Source organism: Buteo buteo, chromosome 9, assembly GCF_964188355.1.
Source record: "Buteo buteo chromosome 9, bButBut1.hap1.1, whole genome shotgun sequence".
Lineage (NCBI taxonomy): Eukaryota > Metazoa > Chordata > Aves > Accipitriformes > Accipitridae > Buteo > Buteo buteo.
Window position 1 is genome coordinate 8,272,352 of NC_134179.1, and position 26,781 is coordinate 8,299,132.

Below are 26,781 nucleotides of genomic sequence, written 5' to 3' on the forward strand. Positions count from 1 at the left end.
TGTCGAGCTGTCGTGGTCTTTTGTGGCAGTTGGGGTGTGAGCCTCTCCCCAGCCTGGTCGCACTGCTGGCAGTGGAGATTGGCTCCTCAGAGGGGTGGCTGCCTGGAGGCCGGTCCCCTGAGACGGCACTAAAGCTGGCTTGGTGACGCTGCTGTTCATTACTACCCCTTTGGACGACCGCTGTGCCTCAGCTACAGTGTGAGGGAAGGCGTGAGAGCCTGGGTTTCAAACTGAGAGTGCAAGCGCTTTCATTGTGACATATGTTCAGAAACATATCAGCTAGTGGGAACCAGAAAGAAAGTGCCAGTACTTTATTTACAGTATCAAAAGCTGTCTGCTGTGGCTTATGTCACAGGGTACGTAGCACTATTCCACACTGTTCTGCTGGTTTGGGGTGCGACTTGTTGAGTGGAAGCCTCTGAAGGTAAGCAGAGCTTTACTCTACGTGTCATCTTAGCTCACTGCCAGCTGGAGGTGTAAGCTGTCGGGAAATCCACAAGCTGGCTCGTTTTCAACCAGCTTGTGGAGAGGTGTATACAAAAACCTGGCGAGTCCCCTGCACTGTAATGTGTTTTCAGAAAATAATTTCTAGAAGGAGTTCTCTGAAGCCAGCAGTCCTATTTGGGGTAGGACTTAACTGTTTCTGTTGTCTTAGAAGATGGTTGCTAGTCAGCATTGCTTCTCGTCAATACTGTTGTTGTATCGGCTGCTCCTTTGTTCCTCTGGGCCTCATGTTTGGCTCCCTGGTGAACCCACAGTCCCCCAGCTTGGCTGCCCCGAGTGACCCAAACATCTCTGGGGTGGCTGCACCAGTTGCACAGCCATTTCTCTTCTCCGTGCAGCAGAGCTGACTTTCTCAACGCTTCATCGCAGCAAGAAGCCTCCTGGACTCCTGACAGGTAGCACAGGTGAGCTCACACGCTTCATATTTAGTGATCAGGTCATTGCTGACAGCAATGGAAAACTTCCCCCCCCCCCCCCCCCCCCCCCCGCTTAAAAAGAAAGGTTCCTGACCCAGCAGCTGTGGGTCACAACTGGTCACAGGTCACCTCCACATGATAGATGGGGAAACCGAGGCTAGATGAACTCACCAGCTTCCCCAGGTAAGTCTGCGACAGGAGCGGCAATGGGACCTGGGCTTCCAGCTCCCTGCCCAGACTTGGTGTCCTGCACTCACTCACTTCTCCCCACACGTCTGTCCAGGAGACCGCCATTTCTGCTGGATGTGGCCAAGCAGCAGTGCTCCCGGAAAACCTCTTATTGCTGGGTGCTCCTGCTGCTTCCTTTGCTGCCAAGGACTTTGCGATTCCTCGCTCCCCCCTGAGGAGGCGATGCTTTCTTGCAAAGGGCACTGGCAAATTTCACCAGGCCTGCAGCCAAACGCCCTGGCTGAGCGGCAGCCACAGGCGCTGGCGAGGGTGAACAACAGCCCCGAAAACTGGCCCTCCCCAGGAGCTCTTAGCTCCTGTCTTCACAAACCCATTGCCCCACAGATAGATAGTGGTGAGGGAAACCCGTCGGGGCCCCTCAGTGGGCATCTGCAGCCCATGTTCCTTAACAAGGGATAGACAAGAGAGGTTACACGTGGGATCTAAAGGGTGATCTTAACTTGCAGAAAGTTTCTGGACCTAAGAGAACGTTCCTGAGAGCAAGTCTGCCTGATCTCGCTCAAAGGCCTGCCTGCACCCTGTGACTTGTTCCTACCTGAGCATGCTGCTCTCTTGGGGCTGAAGGTTGGCAGGGGCTCACAAGAGAGCCCTGTGCTGTGGTTCACACCCACGCTGGGTCACAGGGGCTGGTGAACTGGCCTCGGGGAGGATTGGATTAAACTGGACAAGCCAAGCACGGGAGAGCCTGGAAACGTTCCAGTCCCTTTCACACTCCTGAGAGAGACAGGAATCACCTCATTTTGATTTTCCTCCTGGGAAGTCCTCATCAGAAGCCACCCTAGCCCTGCTCCCAAAGCAGAACCCCGGCAGCACATCAAGTGTGAAATAAGCAGAAGCAGCATCAGTAAACCCAATGGACTCCAGAAGCTATTCTGTCATCTTTAACACCGCAGATGTTGTTTGGTTGCTTCTAGATGGGGCAAACAGCCTTTCTCTCCCCCTCAGCCACTCTCTCCCTTCAGCTGATGACTTTTCTGTCATCTTTAACACCGCAGATGTTGTTTGGTTGCTTCTAGATGGGGCAAACAGCCTTTCTCTCCCCCTCAGCCACTCTCTCCCTTCAGCTGATGAGCTCTGAAGGAAACGGGTATTTTACATTCCCCAGACAGAGGGGTTTTACAACCGTGTGTTTGCAGTGTTGTCTTTCTCAGGGAACACAGCGGGCACTTGTTGGATGTTAACCCCATTCTTGCTGTGCTGTACAAGATGGAGGCGAGCCGGCGGTCTGACACCGGGGACCAGAGGGAGCTGCCGGCCTGGTGCCATCGCTATGACCTTCTTCCTGGAGGTGGCACCTGGCGGGACACTGACCCGGCCCGACAGGCAAGCGGGACGGGGGTGGGAGGCGGGCGGGGACGCGGAGGGGAAGGGCTTGCAACCAGCAGCTCACGGTACCTCAGCGCCGGTACCCCTCGCCCCTACCCGGGTGGCTCTTTTCTCCTCGCCCCCAGAGAGGGGCTCGCTCGTCGGGCAGGCCCTCAGCTCCCGGGAGAAGGGCCGCTGCAGCAGGAGGTGTCCCTGTGCGGGGGCTGAGGGGCCCTGTCAGGGGGTCCCGGGAGGCCCGGCCCGGCCCGCCACCCTCCCGCCGCGCCGCCGGCCCCGCGCCCTGGCTGCGCGCCGCCGGTATGCGGAGCGCCCGCCCGCGTCTCCCGCCGCAGGCCGGGCCCGGGGCCGCGCCGACCGGCGCCCTGCGCCCCGCATACGGCCTGGCGCTATGGAGGGGGCTGGCAGGGAGGCCTATGCCGTATGCGCGGTCCCGGGCGCCGGCGGCTCGCGCTCTGGCTCGGCATTGCCGTCGCGGTTATTCAGGCTGCTTGCGGCCCAGTTATGCGGCAACCAGGGTCTGGGGCCGGCTCGCGCTGTGCCCCACGCCTGCATGGCCCTCCGCGCTATGAGGAACCGCGGCGGCAGGAGGCTGCGCTATCCAGGACGGGGGGCCGCGCTGGGGCTCGGGCCCGGGGCCCTGCATATCGCCCAGCGTTATTCCGGGCTAGCACCCTTCGCGCATGGCTTACCCAGGCGCCCGGGCAGCGGGATGGCGGGGCCCCGCAACCTGCATGGGACCCGCTGTTATGCAGTACCTCTGCGGGCCGGCGAAGCGCTATCCAGGGCGCGGGGCGCGGCCCGGCCCCGCTCTCTGGCTCGTCGCCTCACAGTAAAGATGGCGCACAGCGGTCGGTGGCGCTTCCCTGCCCGGCCCGGCAGCGGCGGCTGGGGCCGCCGGGGGCTGGGGGGGTCCCGGCTGCGGGTGCCGGCCGTGCGGAGCCTGCGAGCCGCCGAGCCGGCGGCGGCGCCGGCGGCGGCGGGCGACGGGGAGCGCGGCGGCCCGTGCTCCGGCGGGGCGGCGGGAAGCGGGGGAGGCGGGGCAGCGCCGGGCTCCGGCGGCTCCGGGGGCCCCGCGGCCGGGGTGGGACCCGGCTTCGACGCGGCGCTCCAGGTCTCGGCCGCCATCGGCATCAACCTGCGGCGGTTCCGCGCGGCCTGCGGCGCCGAGGCGGGCAGCGGAGAGGTGAGGAGGGGCGGCGGGGCGGGGGGGGGGGAGGGGAGGGGGCGGACGACGGCGGCGGCGGGGAGGGAGGGAGGAGGGCGCGGCGCGGCCCGCGGGTCCCGGCCCGCAGCATCCCCGCTCCGCCCCGGCGGGCGGCACACCCCCTACCCGCACACCCCTTGCCCGCGCCGCCCGGACACACCTACCGCGCCCGCGGGGCCCGCGCCGCCGCTCCCGCTCCCCGCACAAAGGGCGCGCCCCGCCGCCGGGCCGCCGCCGCCGCCTCCCCGCGGCGGGAGGGCGGGGGGCGGGGGGGTGGAGGGTGGGGGGGGAGAGCCCGGCGGGGCGGGTGGGTGCCGCCGGCCGCCCTCCGCCTCCGCGCCGCGCGGTCCCTCCCCGCGCACGCGACTTGCCGCCGGTGTGTCCTCCCCGCTGCCGCCGCCGCCGCCGCCGCCGCCTCCATCTCCATTATCCTCCTCCCGCCGCTCCCTCTCCCGCGCTCTCCGCCGGGGTGAGGAGCGCGCTCCCCGCCACCGGGAGGTAGGATGGGGCAGGGGGCGGCGGCGGCTCTTCTCCCCGCGGGGTTGGCGAAGCGGGGCGCGGGGCCGGGCTCTCGTTTCTGCCCGTTGCGGAGGATGCTCTGCGGGGTAACGCGTCCTTTGCCGGGGGGGGGCTCGGGGGGGGGGGCGGCGGCCCCTCCCGTGTGTGCCCCGCGGGGGGTGCCGCGCACCGGCCCTCCCTTTCGCTGCCCTGGACGCCCGGCCAGACTCCCGGGGCAGCGGGGCCCGGTGCGAGCGCCGTTCGCTGGCACCCAGAGCGCTGTCTTTTTTTTTTTTTCTTTATCTTTTTTTTTTTTGAGTTGCTCTTCTTCCTGCCTTCATTTTTTTTAATTGTTTTTTTTTTTTTTTTAAGCCTTTCTAAGGCAGCCAGAGCAAGAGTCTGACAGCAGCCCACCTATTGACAGAACAGGGAAGACATGATGGGGGTGTGTTACTTACTACAAGCTGCAGCGTTCCTTTCCCCCGATTCTTGTTTTGCATCACTTGTTAGCTGCGTCCTTGCGCCAGCAAGAAAATTCCCCGGGTCCTTTGCAGCAGGAGTGCCTTATTGTTTTTTGAAAGGCCAGTTCTGTCTCTTCTTCTGCAGGCAGATTGTCAGCTGTGGAGCGGGTGAGCGTATCTTTGCCTGTATTTTGCCCCTTTAAAGAGCAGCTGCTTTTCTCTTCCATTGCTGGCAATATCAGAGTTTATTAAAACACGCATAAAAATACAGTTTTTGCCTGTCTTTCCGGCTTGGTTTTGGTGTTTTCTGCTGGGTGCCGTGAAGCGGAGCTAGTCAGTCGCGGCTGAGCTAGAGTAATTCCTGGGCTGCAGAGTTCCAGCTCTAGCAGGCTGCGGTGCGGGGAGGAAGGGGGTCGTGTTTGCACGCGCAGAGCTGATTGTGGAAACACTTTCAAGCTCACCAGTACAGCGCTTTGGGTTTTAACTCGGACAGCCTGCCGGCATCCCTTTTACTTAATACCTTAGCTTAAAGGCTGTGGTTTAGGAGACTTGCACATTTTTCTGTTTGCAATAGACTAGGTTCAATGGAATTTACCAGGTCTACTTGAAAGAAGTTAATGTCTCACAAGCGCTAGTTCAGTGGCAGAAATGACTGAAATCTGGCTAACCAACCTGACCGCAGAGTTAACAACTTGGGAGGTTTTTATGCGGGGGTAGGCGAGTTGCTATGTTTCTTTTCTTTTTTCCTGAGTTGACATGGGATTGGTTTTCTGTTGGGTGTTTTTTTTTTAATTCCAATTGTCTTAAAGTATGGTTTTGCATCTCAAAAAACCCTCTAAAACTGTATGAGTTTGGTCTTTAGGGCATCTTTGCTTTAAAATAAAATAGGTTGAATATGTTCTTGGTGCTAGCAGCTGATGAAGACAGGGTCTCTTGGATCTTAAGCATTTTACTTATTGCATCGCTCTTCTATTTAGCTACTAAAAACTTTTGTCTAATAACATTACGTACAGTGGAAAGTAATGATAAAAGATCTTTGAGGCTTGGTGTCTGTAGGTTGACCTTCACCTGACCACTCACGAGCAGGGAAGCGGTAGATCCCGGACGCTTTCCCTCACTCTAAATTTGCAGCATGTGCTAGTGTACTCGGAGAGGGGATACTCCCAAGTAGTCAGATTTAGGTGGCTCACCAAGTTGGTTTCTTTCCTTCGGTGATGCTCAAGAAACAAAGCGTGTTTGCATTGAAGGACCTAGTTCTCCTGACCGGTGACTTATTCTGCAGGTGTTATAGTCATAGTGAAGATCACTCCAGCACTCCCCATCACTGGAAGCTGTAGGACAAGCTCTTCTCTCCTGTGGTGCGGTTTCTCTGCAGGGTGGGAGCGGGGGATGTGAAAAGAGCTCGAGCACATCTAGGAAATCAGCGTGTGGTGGGTGCTGCCTGTGGTCTCTCTAGAGGAGAGGGCAGCTGTGTGTTGGTGCTGAAACGGTGAAGTTCTGGGGCCCGTGTGGTACCCCGCTTTGGCTGCAGCTGTTCTTCTAGAAGGGGGCTTCCAGAAGGCCCCTGCTTACTAGGGCTCGCCATGTCCTTTGAATAACTGCCTGGTGCTCACACCCTTCTCTTCCACAAGGTTGAGGGTCTTCCCTGAACCAAGCCAGTTACGCTCTTCAGCTGAGTTGGCATTCTGCATTGGGAATAAGCTCCAAGATGTCACTTTGAGTTCAGGAGCCCACAGCGATTAGGGGAAGAAGCTGTGTTAGCTTTTTATGTACGACTTCTGCTCTGCGTGCTTAATTTTTTGACCTCTTGGTGGCATGCTGCATTCTGGTGTTCACTTATGTAAGTACCTGTTGAAGTTGTGTGTTACCATCAAAATTTGACGTAACAAAAAAGTAGCAGTCCAGCACAAGTATTATGCTTGGGTCTTTCCCTTGTCTCCTTAGCCATTTTGTGGTACATAGGAGGCTTTATTTCTCACCTAAAAGGTACCTGAATGCTGGGGTGTCATCGCGTACTCCCTGGGTTTCTGGTGACTTTGTACGGTACGAATCCTTGACTTCTGCAGGAGCTCAGTGTTTCAATGGGTTATCTTGAAACCGGCTCGCTTTAAGGGAGCAATGTTACAATACTTGGCTTTGGCACCGCAAGAGTTGGGGGGGGGGGGGGCGACACTTTTTGCACAGTAAAGCTATAACTGGTTGAAAATGGTGGTATTTGTACTGCGTGTTATCCTTTCTGCTTGATGTGAATGGCACTTCAGTAATAAGGGAAATTTGGTTGTGTTTTCTTGATTCGTTACATCAATATTTGGTGTAAAAGATGCTTGCGCGTAGTTGTTAAATATCTCTGTGCCTGTCAGTTCAGAGCTCCCTCCCTGTCCCCAACATTTAATTGGAACTTTGAGACGTAAAAGTTGAGGGTGTATTAGATGCACATTGACAGTTTACTCCATAAATTTGCATTAGCTTGAAAGTTGCAGAAACTTGAGATTTGAAATGGAATGCAGTGGTGAGGATGGTGTCTCTAGTAGTGCTGCTGTAATTATACGTGGATCGTAATTTTTTACGACGTAAATGTTAAGAGTCCTGGATATTCACCGATGGCTGGCTTGTTCTGAAATGGTACTAGATCCATGCGCTGGGAGGAAGGAGTGGTGTCCATACTGCTGCCACGGTCATGCCTGAGCTGGAAGTACAGATAATTTCTTTCCTCCACAGGCATTAAAATTCTGTCCACCTCAAAATTTCCTCTCCTAGCATGATGTTGAATGATCACCATAAAACTGCCTGGGTGTTTAATCTGTGAGGTAGAGGCATAGAGCCTGTTACTGGTAATGTGATTACTGCACATGCAGGGGGAGACAGCTGCTCATAGGTGTTGATGTAAAGCAAGAGACACGTGGTGAAGATGATACAGATCACGACCTGAGAGATGGAGGGCTCCTTCATGCTTTTTCTCCTTTCTGAGACTCAGGCACTCCTTTGTCAGAAGTGTGAAAATAAAAGTACATGTTTTAGCCATCCTGGTGAGTTTTCCGTTTTGGTGATTCAGTCAGTGTTACACAGTACTCGAAACCCTCAGAGGAGCAGGATTGTGAAGTTTTTTGGTGGAAAGGAATTTGGGATTCCCCGTGAGAAGCTGTTTTTGATGGAAGGTGGCGTCACTTGTCTCACTGACAGCAGTGGTGGGTAGGGAAGGCGGTTTCAGAAGCAGCAGCAATGTGCGCTGACCAGCTTGCTCCTGGGGCTTTTTGATGTTGTGCTGCCTTCAGCTGGAAAACTCACAGGACAGACTCCTGCAGCAGTGTTTCACTGCTTGCTTCTGTGCTGTCATCAAAACGCTGAACTACAGATTTTTACTGTACCGCATTTGGAGCAAATGAGGGAAGAGACTGGGTCACACTTTGAGTCAGTAGTTCATTTCTCAGCCTCTTTTAACTGGCTTCTGAGTGCGTCCCTGCCAAGACTGCAGCCTCCTGACCTGTTGAGTGCATGAGGAACAGTGCTGATGGCTTCCACCAACTAGTGGGGAACGGTATGTGCCAGCGCTTTTCTCCTGCAGACGTGTGCAGGGGAACACGCTTGCTGCAGGTGTTCCAGCTGTGGTGCCAAAGCTTGCTGCTCGCGCCACTTTTAAGCAGCGAGAATTAAGTGGGAACAGGCGCTGCCTTACATGAAGTAAAACTGCAACAGGGAGGCGTTTTGTTCAGGTTTCAGTTGTATTTGGTTTCAGTGAACAGAAACACCGGTAACCTGTGTTCAGAGGGAGCCTTCCGGTAGAGGGCCTTTGTTTTCTTGATTCAGGTCCTAAACCAGCAAAAGTTTCTCACTCCATCAGAGGTTGTCCCATCTTCTTGACCTGTGCTGTAGGCTACCTGAGGAAACTGTATCTGGCATTTATTGGGAGACATCCTCGTCCCCTCCAATCTCTTATGAAGTCCGGGCTGTTTTGCAATGAAGTATTGGTAAAAGGCAAAGGGAGTCACCAATGCAATGCTGCATCTCACATCTCTCTCCGGCACTGGTGGCCACTGTGGATGACTGGCAAAGAATTCTTGCAAACTACTCAAATGTAACGCTTCTCTGGCAATGAAATCCTTTTAGCTAGGTGGCTGCGCAACATAAGCCTCTGGGGTTTTGATGATCTTGTTTTTTACTGAGAGTGTATTGGAGTTCATTATGGTCAGTCCCCTCAGTCTTGTGCACCAACAGCAAGTGAGTTCTCAGACCCTGAGGTAAAGGGATACCCCTAAACTCCCAGAGAGGGCTGAGCTGTTCTCCCCTGAGCCAGGCTATAAAGCATAGTTTGACTTTAACAGCACTTCCGTGCTTTGCTGGGTGGCGTACGTTTCTTTAGGAGTGAAATGTGAGTTTGCCACTACTAAAGCTTTTTTTAATGCATCGATATGGCAACTTTAGAACATAGCTGTGTGTGTGCAGAAGCCTCTGAAGTTTTGCAACCTGCTGCTTTCAATGCGTAGGGCAGCTTTGTGAGTTACGTCTACTTTTATTTACAGCAAGCTCTAGAATTCTTTCCTTTCCTCAGTCATCCAAGTCCAGCTGAAGCATTGCTTTCTAAACATCCATTATGGAACCAGGAGAGAAAGAGAGAGAGAGAGATTTTGCTTGCCAGAAGTGGTGTGTTGCCAGTGGTCTCTTAGATGTGGTCCAGCAGGCTTTGGTCTTGCTTCTCTCTCACCATGTGCAAGCTAAATCTTTCTAGGTAATAGTTTGGCTGACCCTCTTCCTCGGAGGTGGTATGGAAAGCTTGTTGCAACCAGAATGAGTCTGTTTCAGGTGCTCAAAAAAGCATCCCTCTTTGTTCAGAGTGGAAATTGTAGATCAGAATTTCTCATCCAGGATGGAACTGGGACTCTGTGGAAACCAGGGACCAACTGTGTTTTGTTAGTGGGCTGCTGCTCAAGTTAGTCTGTTCCGCTGCTTGCGGTTTGGCCAGATAGCGAGAGGCTGTCTGTATTGTTACGTCCTAACGCTGGGTATTCTCATTTTCCTTCTAGCAAGCTGGCAAGACTGATCCGCGCACTTGGTAACGCTGTCGGAACAGGCGCTCTGCGCATGAGCCCCCTAAAGAGCAACTTGCTCTTCCTAAATTCTAAAATCAGGTGTTGTCTGAGGGACTCTGGATGCTGCAGTCCTAATCATGGTTGTGTTGTCACGGTTGATAGCCGAGGGTACAGCTGCAAAGTAGTCGCAGGGGTATATCTTCTCGTTGTTCTTGTTTGGGGGTTGTGGTGTTGAGGTGACCCAGCCAATAGCTGTTCGGTGCACTCAGGACATGCTGTGTTGATCGGTGCTGTTTCGAAGCAAAGCCCCAGCAGAGTCTGTGCGTCACTCCCATTCAGAGCTTTCGTCTAATTAAAGAACGAAAGGACAAGTGGACCCTCAGCTGAGTCGGTACATAACAGTAACCCCAAGTGCTCTGCCACTTCTTGGCAACATTGCATTGCAAGCAATCACTTGGGAAGCACCTTCCTGAACTCCCAGATGACTCCACTCCTGACACGAGCGCAGAGTGCACCCAGCGTTTATCTCGGAGTTACTTATTGCCAACCTCCGAGGATGTTTACTCTGGTGAAAGAAGAGGAGTCTGTTAGGTATTGTGCCATAGTTACTAAGCAGGCTTCTGAATGAGCTTCTAAAAATAGCTTCTCTCCAAGAGGATGAGGTGCTGTATGATTGGGGCCAAAACCAAGATGGTGAACAGGAAGAGATGTAAAGCACTGTTCAGATGTCTCTCTTGTAAAATTAAATACACCTTTTCAGGAGCTTAGTGGAACAGATGCATTGCTGGTGTAGTGCTTCTGACAGCTTTGATGACAGTCCTGTGCGACTTCATCGATCCATAGTGGTACGGCTTATACTATTATTCCTCAGAGAGTGATTGGAACATGAGTTAATACCTTCAGGATAAATTCTCATTTGAAGGTGGATTTTCCTCCAGGATCGTTCGTCGGAAATTCTCTGAAAAGTAATGTTGCTCAAGAATGTTGTAATAGAGATTTGCTTGCAACTTTTCTGCTCTTGTAGTAGCTGGGTTACTTCAGGAAAAGCCTTTCTTCATCTGCTCACAACTTTGAGGTTTAAACCAGTTGAGGTAGTGTAGTGTTTGAGTGGGAGATGTACGTGGAAGCTCTGCTGCCCATGGAAAGATTGCCCCTTGCCTGCTTAGAGAGGCTTCATGTCTTGCATGTGAGGCAAGCGTTCCCTCAACCTTTTATTTATAATCCTGAGTGACCTTTTCTGTGTTGCATTATTCTTTCTCAGGTAAATGAGGTCACTTTCAAAACCATTATGGTTTTTAATCACTCTCCATCTGTCGTGCTTTACAGTCACTTCTGAAAAACTGGAGAGAAGTTGTTCCTGCTTAAATTGCCTCAAAACTGCATTTTGATGTATGGAGGCTGACTGGATGGTTTAGCCTGGCAAATGTGTGCTTGGTGCTTGGTGGCCTTCTTGATCTTCTCTGATAAGTTACAGGGCTGCCTTCTCAGATGGTGAGAACGACTGTTTTGAGGTCACTGATGCGCTCACAGATGTCACCAAACAAACACAAATGACGTGTTGGCCGTGCTACTTGTAGTTGTAAATGAGGCCAGAGTGATCATTTTATGGAGAGAGCCTTTTTACCATAGACACTTCTGGTAACTGCTTGGTAGGAAATGAGAAAAAATTATAATTCCCAGGATATCAGGCCAGAGCCAGAATTAATGTGTCCCATTGGAAGAGCAAGGTAATGGTGCTTGGTTTAAAAATAATGCAGGTTCCAGTTGTGGATTATGACAAGCGATTGTCAAAAATACAGAAGGTACTGATTTAGTAGCTGCAGATAAAATAATAAGGATTGTAGGACCCCAGGGAACAAAATGAAGAAAACATTTGTAGTAGCTGCATGAACTTGGAGGCAGATGTAAGTCAAGACTGTTAGCTGTGTTTTGTTACTCACTTCATGGTCCCAGCCCCCAAATATTTGTAGAGAAGGTGTATCTGTCAGAGTGGTTTGGTGATAGCTGGGGTGGGGGTAATCATTTCAGTGTAGCAGGAATGGGGAATTCCTCCTGCTGAAATTATGCGTTGTTTCCTCATCTCTCCAACCATCTTCATCATGTGCTTACAAGGAAATCCTCATCTGGGCCAGGCAGTGGGAAAGCAGATGGGAGCAAACTTCTTGGGGAAAGTAAAAGTCGAATACCTCTTTCTTTTCATAAAGAGTGCAGAAAGGTGGCTGGAGTGTTAGAAAGCCATGCTATGCGTTCTTGTGTGTCTTCAGTGTTTTGTTCTGGGCAGAAGAGCAGTTAGTAGAGAATAGTCTTCTGTCATGGGACACTGGTGCCTTTGAACACCAAACTGTCAAGTTGTAACTTTAAATGCATACTTGTTCTCTGTTCCTAAGGTCTAACTGCACACACTCAGCCCTGTTACAACTTTGTTATTACATGGGAGGTTATTTTTATTTGCAACTGTGTGGGACTGCATTTAGTATTAGATGCATCTCTTTGTTACTGGAGGTTTGCAGTCGTTGGCCAACAGCAGGTGTTTCATGCACGTTTAAGTCAAGAGCTGGTAACTGATTGTAGTGTAAATCTATTTTAGATTACACTGAACTTACTTGCCTCTCTGGGCAGGGATGGTCTCTAATTCAATCTTGTAAGTAAGTCTTTGTGTCTGTTACTCTTCCTGAAAATAATTTGTCTATTTAGTGTTTGAAGTGGTCCATTGGAAACGTGACTAGTACGTAGAGCTGAGTGTGTTGGCAGGGCCTTAGTGAGGGCTCCATGTTTGTCGGGCTGTGTTTCTCAGGCTGCAGCGTTATGGTTCGTTCTGGAGGTACAGCTGTGAGCTGACCCTTGCTCAGAGCCGTTCCCACGCAGCAAATGAATGAAGTGCTGGGGAGCTGTTTAATTAAGAGCTGGGAGACTTGGGAGTGAAATGTTTCCTGGAAAGAAACCACTGCTATCTCTTTTTTTTCACCAAGCACACTATAGGGTTTTACTGTAAGGGGCTGTATACATGCCTTAAGAGTCTTCTGCTTGTGGCAATAAGTTCTGTTTCCTTGGGGGAGATGTGCTCAGACACACAAAAGTCAGCATTATTTGGCCTCTCTCTGTACCCAGCGTATGCTATAGGCCACAATTGTGTTTGAAAATGCTGCACGATCTCGATTTTTGGTAGGCTAACAAAGAAGAAATTGCGTGGGGTGAGCGGCTGTTCCCTTTACGTTTCTGAACCTAACTGTTTGTAGGTAGCTTGTTATTTTCCTGCTTGCATTCTCAGGGTTTAGACCGTTTCAGCCCGAATTTGTCTCTGTTAACAGCCTCTCCCTTTGTTGGTGCCGGGGACCCTTTTCCCCAGGCGCGTGTCCCTGTGAAGGCAGTGCCTGCACAGCGGTGTTTACATCTTGCAGCAAGCCCACGTGCTCGGGGAGCGGCAGGCAGGCGTGACGGGGCCACTGATCCGCAGTGCTGGGAGCGGGCAGCCGGGCACTTCCGCAGCCTTTCTCACTCAGCTTTTATTACTGTAGGATGAAAGTTGAGAAGTGGTAGCTTTTCCCTTTCAGGGAAAGGTCTCAGGGGCTTCTGCATGACGCAAGGTTCCTTGGGTAGAAATAACGCGTTTGGGCGTAATTTTATTTCTTTTACATTGCTTTATCATTGCTTTTTTCCGGTCTTCTTGGCATCACCACTGCAACTGCAAAGAGCAGATAGGCAGCAGGGATGTGAGGAAGGGCAGGACTGTCCCCTTCTCCAGCAGCGTGCACTGATAATTGCTTACAGTGATTATGAACTGCAGCCTAAGTTTGTATGTATTGTGTTTGGCTCGGTAGAGCATTATCTGTGTTGAAAACTTGAATGGCCTTCTCTTCAGAATATTTACTCTATTTTAATTGTTCAACACTGAGGCTCATCAAACAGAAACCAAGTGGAAAATTTTGAGAAATAGTTTGTCTTAAGCCTTGCTGCTTTTTATCACATCATGACTTTCCTGTAGACACAGGTACAGGTCTCGGTGCGCCTGGTTTAATTTCATTAAAACTAGATTAGCTGAGATTTTCTTCGTGGTCTGTCCTGTAAGTAGATGAATTAGAAATTTCATGTGGAAAGCGCAAGGCAGAAAAAAGGCAGTGTTTCCACAAAGTCTTTTGTCCGGCCCAAGCTACATCAGGAAACGGTGTGATTTCTTTGCGCAGCTTACCTTCTCCTATTCACAGTGTTGCACCTTTGTACTTTCAGGATACTGTTCTTGTACTGCTTGCTCTTCTCAAAGCTCTTTGTGGACTCAAGTAGTTACAGAAGCAGCATAGTTACTTTCTAGCATGCAGCCACATTGCACAGCAGCTCAAAGAAGCAAGACACAAGCAACATCTCCATTTTCAAAGTTTGGGGGAAACTTAGGACTGGCAAACAGAAATACTTGAGGTGAAATCAGACTAGGAAAGCTGGAACAATGTAAAACCAAAAATGTGTCAGAAATTTTGGTGGCAGACGAATAGGATTGATGTTTTTGCATACTCCCTGAAAAACCTGTCTTAATGTGAAGAGAGTGCCTTGAACATCATGCCTCTGTCAGAGGGAAAAGCTTTACAATGGAAGTCCAGTTTTCATCTCTCCTAAAGACAAAGTCTGAAGTGAATAAAAAAACCCAAACAATCAAAACCCAAACCAAACCAACAAGAAAAACCACCTTTACTGTAAGCAAAAGTCAGGTTTTCAGAGAATTGTCCTTGACGTTTCATAATGTTACCTACATGGCTACTAATTTCATTGTTCTATGAAATATAACAATTGGTAAAGGTTGTGGTTCCCTAGCAAGAAATGCTTTTTTGGTGGTGACTTTGCTGGGAACCATGGGAGAGGAAACAAGCTTTGGTGCCTCTGAGAGAAAGCTTGTTCTGCCACCTTACTAGTTTGCAGTGTTTCTAGATATTTAGTGCTATGACAGGCTGTGGCTCGTGGAGTGTATTAATGATGCCTGCGTCTTAGGGATGACTCTGTCTTCCCATCACTAGCTTTAGTCTACTTTTACTTGTTCCTTAGCCAGGCTTGGAGGTTGTTGTGTGACAGAGCTGATGGGATGGAATTCATCTGAAGGCATGCCTATCTCTGTTGGTCCAAAAAGGCCCTGAAATCATGCGTTTTCCTTCCAGAGGCCATAAGCGTCACTGTTGGGCCTTGTGGGAGCAGGTGGCGAGACCTCCCTCAAGGAAGCTGTCAGAAAGGGACCGGAGCGAGCCTTGAGGTCTTGTTCGAGCTCCAGGATGCTCAGGCAGAATTACAGACCTCAGAGGCTTCTGCTCATCCAGAGAGGCTTTTGCATGAGTTTGGAGGAAGTTAGTCTACATTTGTACTAGAAAAATAAACACAGAAACACTTCTTTTGCTGGAGTATGTCTTTAGGGTAGTTTGAATAATAGCTTCTAAGAGTAGACCTTTGTGGTTTGATATGAGCAGCATATTTTATGCGTTCAGGGTTTGTTTCCATACATACTTGTCCTTTGTTTCCCCATAACTCTTTTTGATCATTCCACAGCTGTAAACTGTAGCTGCTTTATATGTATATGTAAAAGTTGTATTTCCTTTTTAGCAATTGTTTGCTAGAAGAACAAATGCCAGTATGTTACTTGGGGAGGGAAAATCCTCTAGAGCCCTTTCATGCTTTGATCGTAGTGAAGTTCATTTTAATGTTAATACCCATGTCTTGAAATTTCCATCCACTTTCTCATTGCAGGATGAACAGTTTTTAGGTTTTGGTTCAGATGAAGAAGTCAAAGTACGAAGTCCCACCAGGTCCCCAACAGGTATGTTCAAGTCGCAGCATTGGATGTTGACTTTGTATTCTGCTTTGTCATGGTTTTGCTGAGCCTCTCCTGTTTGTTTGTTCCATCAAATCTCATCCACCATAAAAGCTACCCCCGTCTTTGGATTCAACTCAGTTAGTTTTGGACTCTTTACACCTGATCTGTTACGGGAGAGGGAAACTTTGAGTAAAAGAGTTATGCTGATGAAACCAGCATTTGAAACCTCATGTTAGTGTTTTGGAGAGGCAATTATTTTAGTAGTAAGGATCTAAAACTGGTTGGAATATTTCAGTATCTTTCAATAGGCTCATTATCACTTATAACTGGAACCTTCACTTTTTTGGAAACAAAACAAATATAGAACACTTGAGGATAAGCTGTAGCTAAGTTGTTGCATTCTCAACTTTCAAGATGTAGAATCAAGTCATGATGGGACTGCCAGTGAATGAGTTCAGCTTTGATTTAGATTCTTGTTGATAAATGCTTTCACCACAGCTCTCTGCTCCTTAACCACAATGATCTACTCAGCTTTGCCTTGTGAGCAAATTCTGCTGTGGACACCCTTGCTAATAGGGTGTTTCAAGCAAAGAATGAGGTACATTGTCAGAGCTGTGTGAAGACCCAGAACTGGAATAGCTGGGTTTGGTGGGTATGCATTGAAATGCATTGGTAGAGGCGAGTAATCAAGTCTTGCACATCTGCTTGACGGTTCAAAGTGTAATGCCAAGTGCTAACTGTGTTTCAAAGCTAAAAACAGTTTTTGTAGTAAATTACCTTGTTTCAACCTCTCCCTGTACGTTGTTCTTGCCTTACTGACCTATCCCTTAGCAGTGTGGATGGATGGTACTAGAGAAGAAGGATTTCCCCCCGCCTCCCATCAAATAGCTGTGGTCTGCTTTAAAAAAAATACTAAAAATCTTTTAATGTGTTTGAAAGGTGGCATATGCCCTTAAGAATTACCATTCCTTCTCAACATTAGGTTGATAGTGGTTTTGTGCCACCGCATATATAGTTGTTGTGAAAAGGCAAGCTTGCGTTTTAAAAAAAAAATTATCTGCTTCATATTTTATATGGGAGAAGAGGTTTGTTGGGAAGGTACTGTTTACATGTATTGATAAAACTTGATATTTATTTGTCAATTAACTGAAATGTCTTGGCAACTTGTATGGGCAGTGTGACTGATAATGAGTAAATACTTATGTGACCTGGGTAATGCTGATCCAACACTCGGAGAAATTTAACATGTGCTCTGCATTCTCTATTTCCCTCTCAGTTAAATCTAGTCCACGGAAACCTCGCGGGAGGCCCCGGAGCAGTTCTGACCGAAGCTCAGCTGTACTGTCAGACTCTTCATCAGTGTGTTCCCCCTCGAGCAAGTCTGAAACTACAGCCATGGAGAAAGTAAAGAAGAAGGAGTTGAAGAGTGGGGAAAAAAGACGAGGAAGACCTCCAGCGCTTACGAGCGTGAAGTTCAAATTGTCGCAAGTAAAGGACTCATCGGACATTCAGAAGGGCAGTAAAGAAGAAAAAGAGAGTCTGAAAAAAATCAAAAGGTCACCATCCACTACATTTCAGCAAGCAACTAAAATCAAGAAATTAAGAACTAGTAAGCTCTCCCCACTGAAATCTAAATTTAAGCCTGGGGCGAAACTTCAGATTGGGAGGAAGAGCGTTCAGATCGTGCGCAGGAGAGGTAGGCCACCGTCCTCTGAACGTTTAAAGACTTCCTCAACCTTAGTCATAAACTCACAGCTGGAGAAACCCCAAAGGATTCGCAAAGAAAAGGATGGCACGCCACCTCTTACGAAAGAAGAGAAGACTGCTGTCAGACAGAGTCCACGCAGGATTAAGCCTGTTAGGATTATACCTTCCACCAAAAGGACAGATGCCACAATTGCTAAGCAACTCTTGCAGAGGGCTAAAAAGGGAGCACAAAAAAAGATTGAGAAAGAAGCCGCCAAACTGCAGGGCAGGAAGGGGAGAACCCAGCTCAAAAATATCCGACAGTTCATCATGCCGGTTGTGAGTGCTATCTCTTCACGGATTATTAAAACACCCAAACGGTTCATTGAGGATGAAGACTACGATCCTCCTATTAAAATATCCAGACTAGAATCCACACCAAACAGCAGGTTCAGCGCTACATCTTGTGGCTCCAGTGAAAAGTCCAGCGCCGCTTCTCAGCATTCGTCTCAGATGTCTTCGGACTCCTCGCGGTCCAGTAGCCCCAGCGTGGATACATCTACAGACTCCCAGGCTTCTGAGGAGATGCAGGCTCTTTCTGAGGAGCGAAGCAATACTCCAGAAGTTCATGCACCATTGCCTGTTTCTCAGTCCCCTGAAAATGATAACAGCGATAGGAGAAACAGAAGATTTTCGATAACAGAAAGAAGTTTTGGCCAGAGGACAGCTAAAAAGCTGTCAGCCTTACCAAGCGTGCCACAGCAGCAGTCCTCTTCCTCTCCTCCTCCCCCTTTGCTCACTCCCCCGCCACCGCTGCAGCCTGCTTCCAGCATTTCGGACCATACCCCTTGGCTTATGCCGCCTACCATACCATTAGCCTCACCCTTTCTTCCTGCTTCTGCTGCACCGATGCAAGAGAAACGTAAGTCAATACTGCGAGAGCCAACGTTTAGGTGGACCTCCCTGAAGCATTCCAGGTCAGAACCACAGTACTTCTCATCAGCAAAATATGCCAAAGAGGGTCTTATTCGCAAACCAATATTCGATAACTTTAGACCCCCACCGCTGACGCCGGAGGACGTTGGCTTTGCGTCTGGCTTCTCAACGCCAGGTGCAACAGCTCCAGCACGTCTGTTTTCTCTTCACTCTGGAACAAGGTTTGATATGCACAAGAGAAGTCCTCTGCTGAGAGCGCCCAGATTCACACCGAGCGAGGCCCACTCCAGGATCTTTGAATCTGTAACTCTGCCCTCGTCGGTTGGTCGCACCACTACAGGGACCTCTGCAACAGGTGTCTCCTCTCGGAAGCGGAAGAGGAGAGTGTTTAGCCCCATCCGATCGGAACCCAGATCTCCTTCGCACTCCATGAGGACGAGAAGCGGGAGACTTAGTACCTCTGACCTGACAACTCTCACCCCGCAGTCTTCTGTCTCTTCCTCATTAACTAGCATTTCTGTTAGTTCTCTTGCCACTAGTGCCTTAAATTCAACTTTTACTTTTCCTTCCCATTCCCTAACACAGTCTGGGGAATCAGCAGAAAGAAGCCAGAGACCGAGGAAGCAGACTAGCACTCCGGCAGAGCCTTTCTCATCTAGTAGCCCTACTCCTCTCTTCCCCTGGTTCACGTCAAGTCCCCAGACAGAGAGAGGCAGAAACAAGGACAGGGCAGCAGAGGAACCCTCCAAAGATAAAGACGCTGATAAAAGCCTGGAGAAAGACAAGAGCAGAGAGAAAGACAGAGAGAGAGAAAAGGAGAACAAACGAGAGTCAAGGAAAGAGAAAAGGAGAAAAGGGTCAGAAATTCAGAGTAGCTCTGCTTTGTTTCCTGTAGGTAAAATGCCCAAAGAAAAAGTTGTCAGCGAAGACGTTGCAGCATCATCATCTGCCAAAAAAACTGCCGGGCGGAAGAAGGCTACAGCATTAGATCCCACGGCAGACGTTTCCACTGCTGCTCTGGTAGAGACGGCAGCCATCAAAACCAAAACGTCCAAGAAAGGTAGAGGGGGGTTAGACAAATCAGATCTGGACCTCAGCCCTGCTGTGCCGTCTTTGGAGAAGGAAAAAGCCCTGCGTCTTTCTGCTCCTTCGTCAAGCACTGTTAAACATTCCGCTTCCTCCATCAGCTCTATGTTGGCTCAAGCAGACAAACTGCCAATGACTGACAAGAGGGTGGCCAGTCTTCTGAAAAAGGCAAAAGCCCAGCTGTACAAGATTGAGAAGAGCAAGTCCCTCAAACAAGCAGATCAGCCAAAAGCACAGGTATTCCTTTTTCCGAATTTGGTTTTGCTTGGGGTTTTTTTGTAGAGTGCATCTTATTTTGAACTTGCGTTGAGAGTCACAAGTAGCTTTCATATCCTAAGCGTGAAGAATTAACGTGCCAAGCTAAGCAGCTGTTAGTGCAACAGATGGCAAACGATCCAAAGAACGAGAAGCCCTGGGCAGAAGCTGAGGGGGAGAGGGAGCTGCTGTGTAGTCAGCTCAGGGGGGAGCTGTGTGCATTTTTAGAGATCAGTACGGCATAGCTGCTTATTGGGTTTCTCTGAATAAATCTAAGCAAAGTGATCATCTAGAGTAGTAGTACTCACTCTTAAAAGCACGGTTCCAGCAAACCACAGTAGTCTGTCTCGGCCTCGATGTTTCTTGTAGGCCCTTCTTGAGCATAAAGCTGGCTTCTGAAGATAAAGTTGGTCTTGGTCTCTCTGTTTTTTTAACTTTACACAGTGATGGTCTGTCACTTATGGGCAGGAGTAAAATCCATTGGGATTTTGCATCTGATTGGGGGACTGCTTCCTACCGCTTTCCTCTCTTCCCTCTCCCCCACCCCAAAACCACCCTTTTCTGCAGCCTTCTTTAGCTGCCAGAAAGGTAGGTGAAATACACTTTCAGAGACTACTTCCTTTTTATTTGAACTTTTACTTTCCTTAATGGCACTAGTGTTGAAGGTCACTAGCGCATATTTTAAATAGAAAAGGCTGAAGCCTTTGTCTCTGAAATGAAGAAGTGCGTGCTTCTGTATGTCTGGCCTGGTTATAGAAGAAGCCCAGGCCCTCACAATTACCTGCTTGGAGGATTTCTTTTAGTCGGAAATGTTTCAGAATTCTATGATGGAAACTTGGAAAACTGCACTAAAATGCTGCATGTCTTTTAGCCCCTCATCTTAAAGGCCAGCAGCTACAAAGCTATCAAATAGCTGGATTTACATCTGGCTTCTGCTGGGTCAGTTAGCACTGAGTGTACTCTAATTCCAGTCACCTCTGATTTTTGTGATACTGATTTCTTGATAACACAGCTTCATGAGCAAGTCTGCTTTCCAGTAGCAGGGAGAAACTTAGCTTGTAATTCTGAATGAGTAAAACCTCTTGTTCGTTTGAGTTTATCCCCTCGGGTAACCGAGGCTTAGAAGGCTGAGAGTCTTTATTTTTATCCCAATTCTTACAATGTGCAAGCTAAGATACAATTTAACTCTTATTAGGTTGTTTAGAAGTTTCCATTGCATGCTTCCCAGCCTCATTTTGGTATCTTTCTTACGAATACTGTCTGTTCTCACGTTCTGAAACCTAGGGACAAGAGAGTGATTCGTCAGAAACATCAGTCCGAGGACCACGAATAAAACATGTTTGCAGGAGAGCAGCTGTTGCGCTGGGCCGCAAGCGAGCAGTGTTTCCTGATGACATGCCCACTCTGAGTGCCTTACCATGGGAAGAACGGGAGAAGATACTGTCTTCCATGGGGAATGATGGTGCGTTAAGATTTTTAATTTTCGTCTGTGGATTCATACAAAGTCAGCTTTTGTTGACTGCTTAAAATGAGGACTTCAAGTGATTAACAAGGGAAAGTATGTTAAACAGCTCTGGGCTCTCCGTTACAATGGCCCTCAAACAGGGTTAATCCTCTTAACCATTGGTAATTGTTATAAACACGTGTTCTGCACTAAACTTTTGTTCTGCTGAGGTGGGGGTGTGTGTACGTATACATCTGTACATGTACATATGTGTGTATACATACACGCTTACATGCACCCCTTGTGTGGCTCTGCAGATGAACTTACGCTTAATGGAATAAATCCCATTAGCAAATTAGATGTTCCTGAAACCTTCTTTGATATCAGTGAATTCACATTAGAAATTTGTTTTGATAGATAAGTCATCGATAGCTGGCTCAGAAGAGGCTGAACCCCTTGCTCCACCTATCAAGCCAATTAAGCCGGTTACCAGAAACAAGGCACAGCAAGAACCTCCAGTGAAGAAGGGCCGACGCTCAAGGCGCTGTGGGCAGTGTTCTGGCTGTCAAGTTCCAGAGGACTGTGGTGTCTGTACTAACTGTCTAGACAAACCCAAGTTTGGTGGGCGCAATATAAAGAAGCAGTGCTGCAAGTAAGTGTGTGTCTGAGAAATTGTTCAGCTAATCCCTGTGCTGAGTGGGATAAGCACACCCACACTTGGGGACAGGGAATGGCAGATTAACCCTGTAGCACAGGCTTTGAGTGAATTTGCCCTGGGTTGAGGCTGGATGGCGGCAGGGGATTGAAAACAGTGTAGTTGAAGAGTCAAGATCGTGATTCAAGGTGTGCTTGTTACGAGCTCTTTCTCTGAAGTTCACTTCTGGTTTGTTCTCCCCTGTTTGACAAAACTGGCATAGCATTGAAAAGCATTTGGTATGAGACCAGTGGCTGTCATTAGGCAGTATGGGTTTTTACAAGGAAGGCAATGTGTACATAAATATTGATCTGTTATTCTCCCAAATTGTGTTTATTAAGAGCTTGTGTTTTCAAGATGATGTTTATCTGGTGTATGTACACTTCATATAACAAAGATGTCTCTTGTTTTTTTAAATTGCTGCATTAACTTGACTTCACCAGACTAGATAATCTGTCTGAAAAGACAGCAACTGAAGTTGAAAGGCACAAGTAAAGACTGTTGTGGTATGAAAGCTATTTATAAAGCATAGTTGTGCGGATTGCTGTGTAGTGCTCATCTGTGTGAAAACACTCTGCAGACTACAATCCGTAAAGAGTCTCGCTCTTAGCAGCTTTGCCCAGGCCTTGGGCTAGGGATCAAAACCACAGGCCCTGCTAAAAGAATGAAGGCAGAAACAAAGCCTAGCCCAACTTACAGAGGACATCATACGCTAAACATAAGAAAAATAGGAAATCAAGTTGAATGCTTGAAAAAAGGCTTGGTCACCTAATCCAATACCACTTCAAAAGTAACTGCTTTTTGTCTGAAATGGCCACAGTTTGGACTATGTAAAACCTACAGTTGAGAGAGTTTGATGTGGTTTCTTAGAGCTCTTGGAAGTAGGGTGATACTTCTCAAATCTAGGAAATGGAATTGATGGGGGATTTACTAGTGAAAGTGTTGTTACGTAAGCAGTTTTATTAACCTCAAAACTGTGTTGAGAGTGTAGAAAGCCAAAAGGAAAGTACAGAGGAGAATAAGAAGTTTATTTTACATATCTCTGAAGTAGGGAGGAGGGGGATGGGGAAAAAAAGATTGCTTGGAAAAAGGTAGTGGGTGTATTGATAATGGTTTTTTCAATTTTTCATGTTGAGTATTTACACACTGCCCTCTTAATGTCTGCATATTTCTTCTCATTTCATGACACATTCTTTCTTTGTAGAATGAGGAAATGTCAGAATCTACAATGGATGCCTTCAAAAGCATATCTCCAGAAGCAAGCTAAAGGTAGGCTAAAAGACTTGGCTTGAGTACAGCACAACAGAGAAACTTTCATCTCTTAGATTTTGCTCTTTGTGCTGTCATTGTGGCTACACTAAGCTTATAAAAGGTTAGTCTGCAACCAAATGTTGAGAAGGGAGCCTGACCGTTCTGCTGATGTCAGGTGAAAGTTGCAAGAGAGATGTGAGTGCAGGCAACAGATGTACTCCCTGACAGTGGCTATCTCTTTCAGCACTGGACTTGTAGTTTTTCCTTCCTTTTGTAGGGAGCTGCTGCTGATGGCTGGTCAGTCTCCCCTCTGTCCTTCAGGTGAGGCATTTCTCAGAGGTTTGCCTGCTCCTGAGTGACACGGGGACTGATGCGTCTCTTGGAGCCTCCTTGTCTCTGACATAAGGCTTAAGTGAGCTTTCATACATGTTCTGTTAAATCCCCACATTCTTGGTACTGGACCTCTGGAGGTCTGCGTGTTAGTGTGACAGCGGTCAGGCAGCTGTCTTGAACTCCCTGAACTTCGCCACACAAAGTCTGCTTCCTCCTTTGCACAGTTAAGCTCTGAATCAGCTTTACTACAGAAGGGTTTTGCTTACTGCTCTGTCAGAATAGAGGCCCGAGGTATTAGAACACAGATTGCAACATAAGCCAAGTGCATTAATTTTACCAACAAAATGCTTTATTTTTTTAGTACCCTTTTGTACGACAGAGTGACAAAATTTTGACATCAAAGTGTCTGTTTCCTTGTTTTAAAAAAGCAGCAACTCTTTTGAAGTCACACTTTTTGTCTGTGTTGCTTTATTGATGCTTCTTCTTCCTAGCTGCAAAAAAGAAAGAGAAGAAATCAAAGACAAATGAAAAGAAAGAAAGCCATTCTGGAAAGAACCAGTTGGACTCTGGACAAAAGCAAACTCCTCAGACTATCGTATCAAGAGAAGACAATGCTTTAAAGAAGTGTAGTGAGCCTGCTCGTAAGCCTGTTGAGGAAAAGCATGAGGATGGGAATTCCTCCGTTCCAGTGTCGGAGCCAAAACAGGTCCCTGCATCTGGTACCAGAAAGACTGGCAAGCAGACATCCCAGCCGGTACAGCTCCCTCCTTCTCAGCCACCAAGCTCGGGACCTTTGAAAAAAGAAGCACCTAAACTTGCCACTTCTGAGCCTAAGAAAAAGCAGACTCCCCAGCCAGAAATAGGTAAATGGGACTGTTTATCCTCAATATGTTTGAGTCACGTTAAGTAACAATACCGCTAAAAGCTGTTGGATTTTAAAACTGATGAATGCTTTATGATCCAGTGAAATTACAGCAGATTATTTTGGAAATTTTGCTTAGAACTGGCTTCCTTTTTATTGAACTACACTGTATATTGGGGCGGGGAGAAAACTGGCCATTTTTATTGTGATTTGTAGTCACGTAGTCTTGGCAGTCTTGAAGTAGGTTTTCAATATTGTTAAGTCTGTTGACTGTTCGCAGTCTGAATGTGAAACAAGGATGTAATCTTTTACTACAAAAACATAGTCCGCTATTGCACATAGTACAGAACAGCATGAACAGTGACTAACAAGGCCGCTCCAGGACTTCTGTGACTTTGCACCCAGAACGGTTCAGATTTTTAGCAGAGCAAACTCTCCTGGTCACGCCTTGAGGAGACTGCTCAAGTCATAGTTGATGAGGTGCAGTCACAGAAGACAGTGGAAAAATTCTAGTCTAAAATTCATCGCACATTACCCAGCTGATTTTTTTCCCTTTTCTTCTCTACAGGTGGCTGTTAGTTACTTGAAATACTCATAATTTTTCCCCCCTTCCTAGGCACAGAACAAAGCAAACAGAAAAAAATTGCTCCCCGTCCAACTTTTCCTGTGAAACAGAAACCAAAAGAAAAGGTGAATACTGTTTTTTGTACACAGTCAGTAAATTTCAAGAACCTGAAACTTCTGTCTAGAAAGTAGAACTATATTACTTAACCCTTTTGCAGATTTGTTTGGGTTTTTTTGGTTTTTTGTACTTAAAGATGTTAGGTTTTTCCTTGTGGCAATATGTGGATACCAAAGTACCTGGCAGATGTTAACTTTGTCTCTAAGGCTTGTACATTGTGGGGTGGAGGCTAGCTTTTCCATAAAAAATGGAACTACCTTCATCTCGGAAACAACTCCATTATGGAAAAAAAAAAAAACCAAAACCCAAACCACCACCCCACCCCCCAAAAAAAAATTGTCTTATTTAAATCTGAGGGAGAAGTGCACAGGGACTAATTACACCCAGAGTTTCCCCAATGCAGCAAAATAAAAACCAGCGCTCTGATGAGAGAGAACAACATGATGTTAGAGGAAAATGCAGCAAAATGAATTAGAAATGTAATTGCGTGTGGAATGCTCTTAAGAAATGGTTGGCAGAATGGTTACTTTCTTGCAACTTTCACACACTCATTAATTCTGTGATGGTTTGGGGGTTTTGTCTGTGAATTATCTACGGCATTTAATATAATTACTGGTTAAGTTTTAACGTTTGGGGTTGGGATTAATGCAGGCTCCTTTACTTGACTAGGAAAAGCCCCCTCCTATAAGCAAGCCAGAAAGCAGCACGCTGAATTTGCTCAGCACTCTGACTAATGGAAGCAGTTCCAAGCAAAAGCCACCTACAGATGGAGTCCACAGAATCCGAGTGGATTTCAAGGTAGAGGACAAAATGTTTTAAGTATTTGAATGTTACCTGGCTCTAAACACTGGAACTAGAGTCCCTCAAGAGTGCTGGCAGTGACTTCTAAGTTTGTGTGTCTGTTACCATTCAGAGAGAACTGCAAATAGGAGCCTTCATGACAAGTCACTCGGTTGATTTTTAGAAGCTTGTTATGCCTTTTTTGTCTTATAATTAGAGTACTGGATGAAGAGACACTTAAAGCTTTAAAACCTTAACTGTCAATGTGTGAGGATGAGCAAGAATTTGAGGTTTATGAAGAATTATTCCATTAAGATGGAACTATAAAACCTTACCACAACTTGAGCCAACAAGATTTGGGGAAAATGTTAGTAACTTGTAATTCACAACATTTGGGGTATATCTGGGGTTTTAAAGTGATAAATCATGTACTTTTTTGAACAACAGTGTTGAAATAATAAAAGATAATATTTTCCTAATAATTTTTCAGTCCATCTATAAGTGTTGATACTGGAGATTATAGTGAGATCTCATAAGTGTTTTATACAAATATGGAGCTTTAATAAAGTATAATTCTTCTGAAATTTCACTTTTAGTAATAATTGTGCAATCGTGAAAAACTTTGTCTGGTTCCTTAGGCTTGCTTTCCGTAGAAGGAAGGCTAGTGTATTATTGAGCTCTCTTGGCAAGAACAGCGCTGAGATGTGACTATTCCAATATACACTATAAAGTAGACCAAGATAGAAGTTGAAATGATTTCAGTTTGAGACCACTTAATCACAGGCACAGAGTGTATAAAGCAGCAATCAATGTGAGCACTTTATACTGATGTTGTATTGCCTTATTCTGCATGGTGATGTATCCTTTTGTACTTTCAGGAGGACTGTGAAGTGGAGAATGTTTGGGAGATGGGTGGGTTAGGCATCGTCACCTCGGTACCTATTACTCCCAGGGTGGTCTGTTTTCTCTGTGCCAGCAGTGGACATGTGGAGGTAAAGCATTGTGTTCTGCTGTTGATGACTTAGTTACAGCACCATGTTGTTACAAAAATAAATAAATAAAAATAAAAAATATCGTGACCTTAATCCAGAAGAAACTAAAATAATACCTGTAAATCTGTCCTTGCTAAACTTGGTCCCAAGATACTAAAATGCAAGGTATTTAAAATCGGTTTGGAAACTTCTGCGGTGCTTACTTTGGAGGTGAACTGTATTAGGCTTAAAGAATAGCGTATCTGAGAGCACCCATGTCTCCTCTTAATTTGGAATCCTACATCTGATGTAAAGCAGGGGCTTTGCTTTCTTT

At 47.5% G+C, this 26,781-nt stretch overlaps 1 protein-coding gene across 6 annotated transcripts in view; it reads left to right on the plus strand.

Moving 5' to 3' along the window:
- Positions 1 to 2,552: 2,552 nt before the first annotated feature.
- The window catches only part of KMT2A (lysine methyltransferase 2A), a 50,087-nt gene continuing 25,858 nt past the window's right edge, over positions 2,553 to 26,781 (plus strand). For 3 of the 6 annotated variants that reach the window (XM_075035197.1, XM_075035199.1, XM_075035198.1), the window contains exons 1-10: positions 2,556 to 3,678; positions 15,401 to 15,470; positions 16,744 to 19,412; positions 20,715 to 20,892; positions 21,292 to 21,526; positions 22,773 to 22,837; positions 23,644 to 24,015; positions 24,631 to 24,704; positions 25,366 to 25,494; positions 26,355 to 26,468. In XM_075035197.1, the coding sequence (XP_074891298.1) occupies positions 2,884 to 3,678; positions 15,401 to 15,470; positions 16,744 to 19,412; positions 20,715 to 20,892; positions 21,292 to 21,526; positions 22,773 to 22,837; positions 23,644 to 24,015; positions 24,631 to 24,704; positions 25,366 to 25,494; positions 26,355 to 26,468 (4,701 nt within the window). In that variant the 5' untranslated portion in view covers positions 2,556 to 2,883. Of the gene's footprint in view, positions 3,679 to 4,232; positions 4,643 to 15,400; positions 15,471 to 16,743; positions 19,413 to 20,714; positions 20,893 to 21,291; positions 21,527 to 22,772; positions 22,838 to 23,643; positions 24,016 to 24,630; positions 24,705 to 25,365; positions 25,495 to 26,354; positions 26,469 to 26,781 lie in introns of those variants that run through there. The other 3 variants (XM_075035201.1, XR_012651568.1, XM_075035200.1) reach the window with 3 other exon arrangements.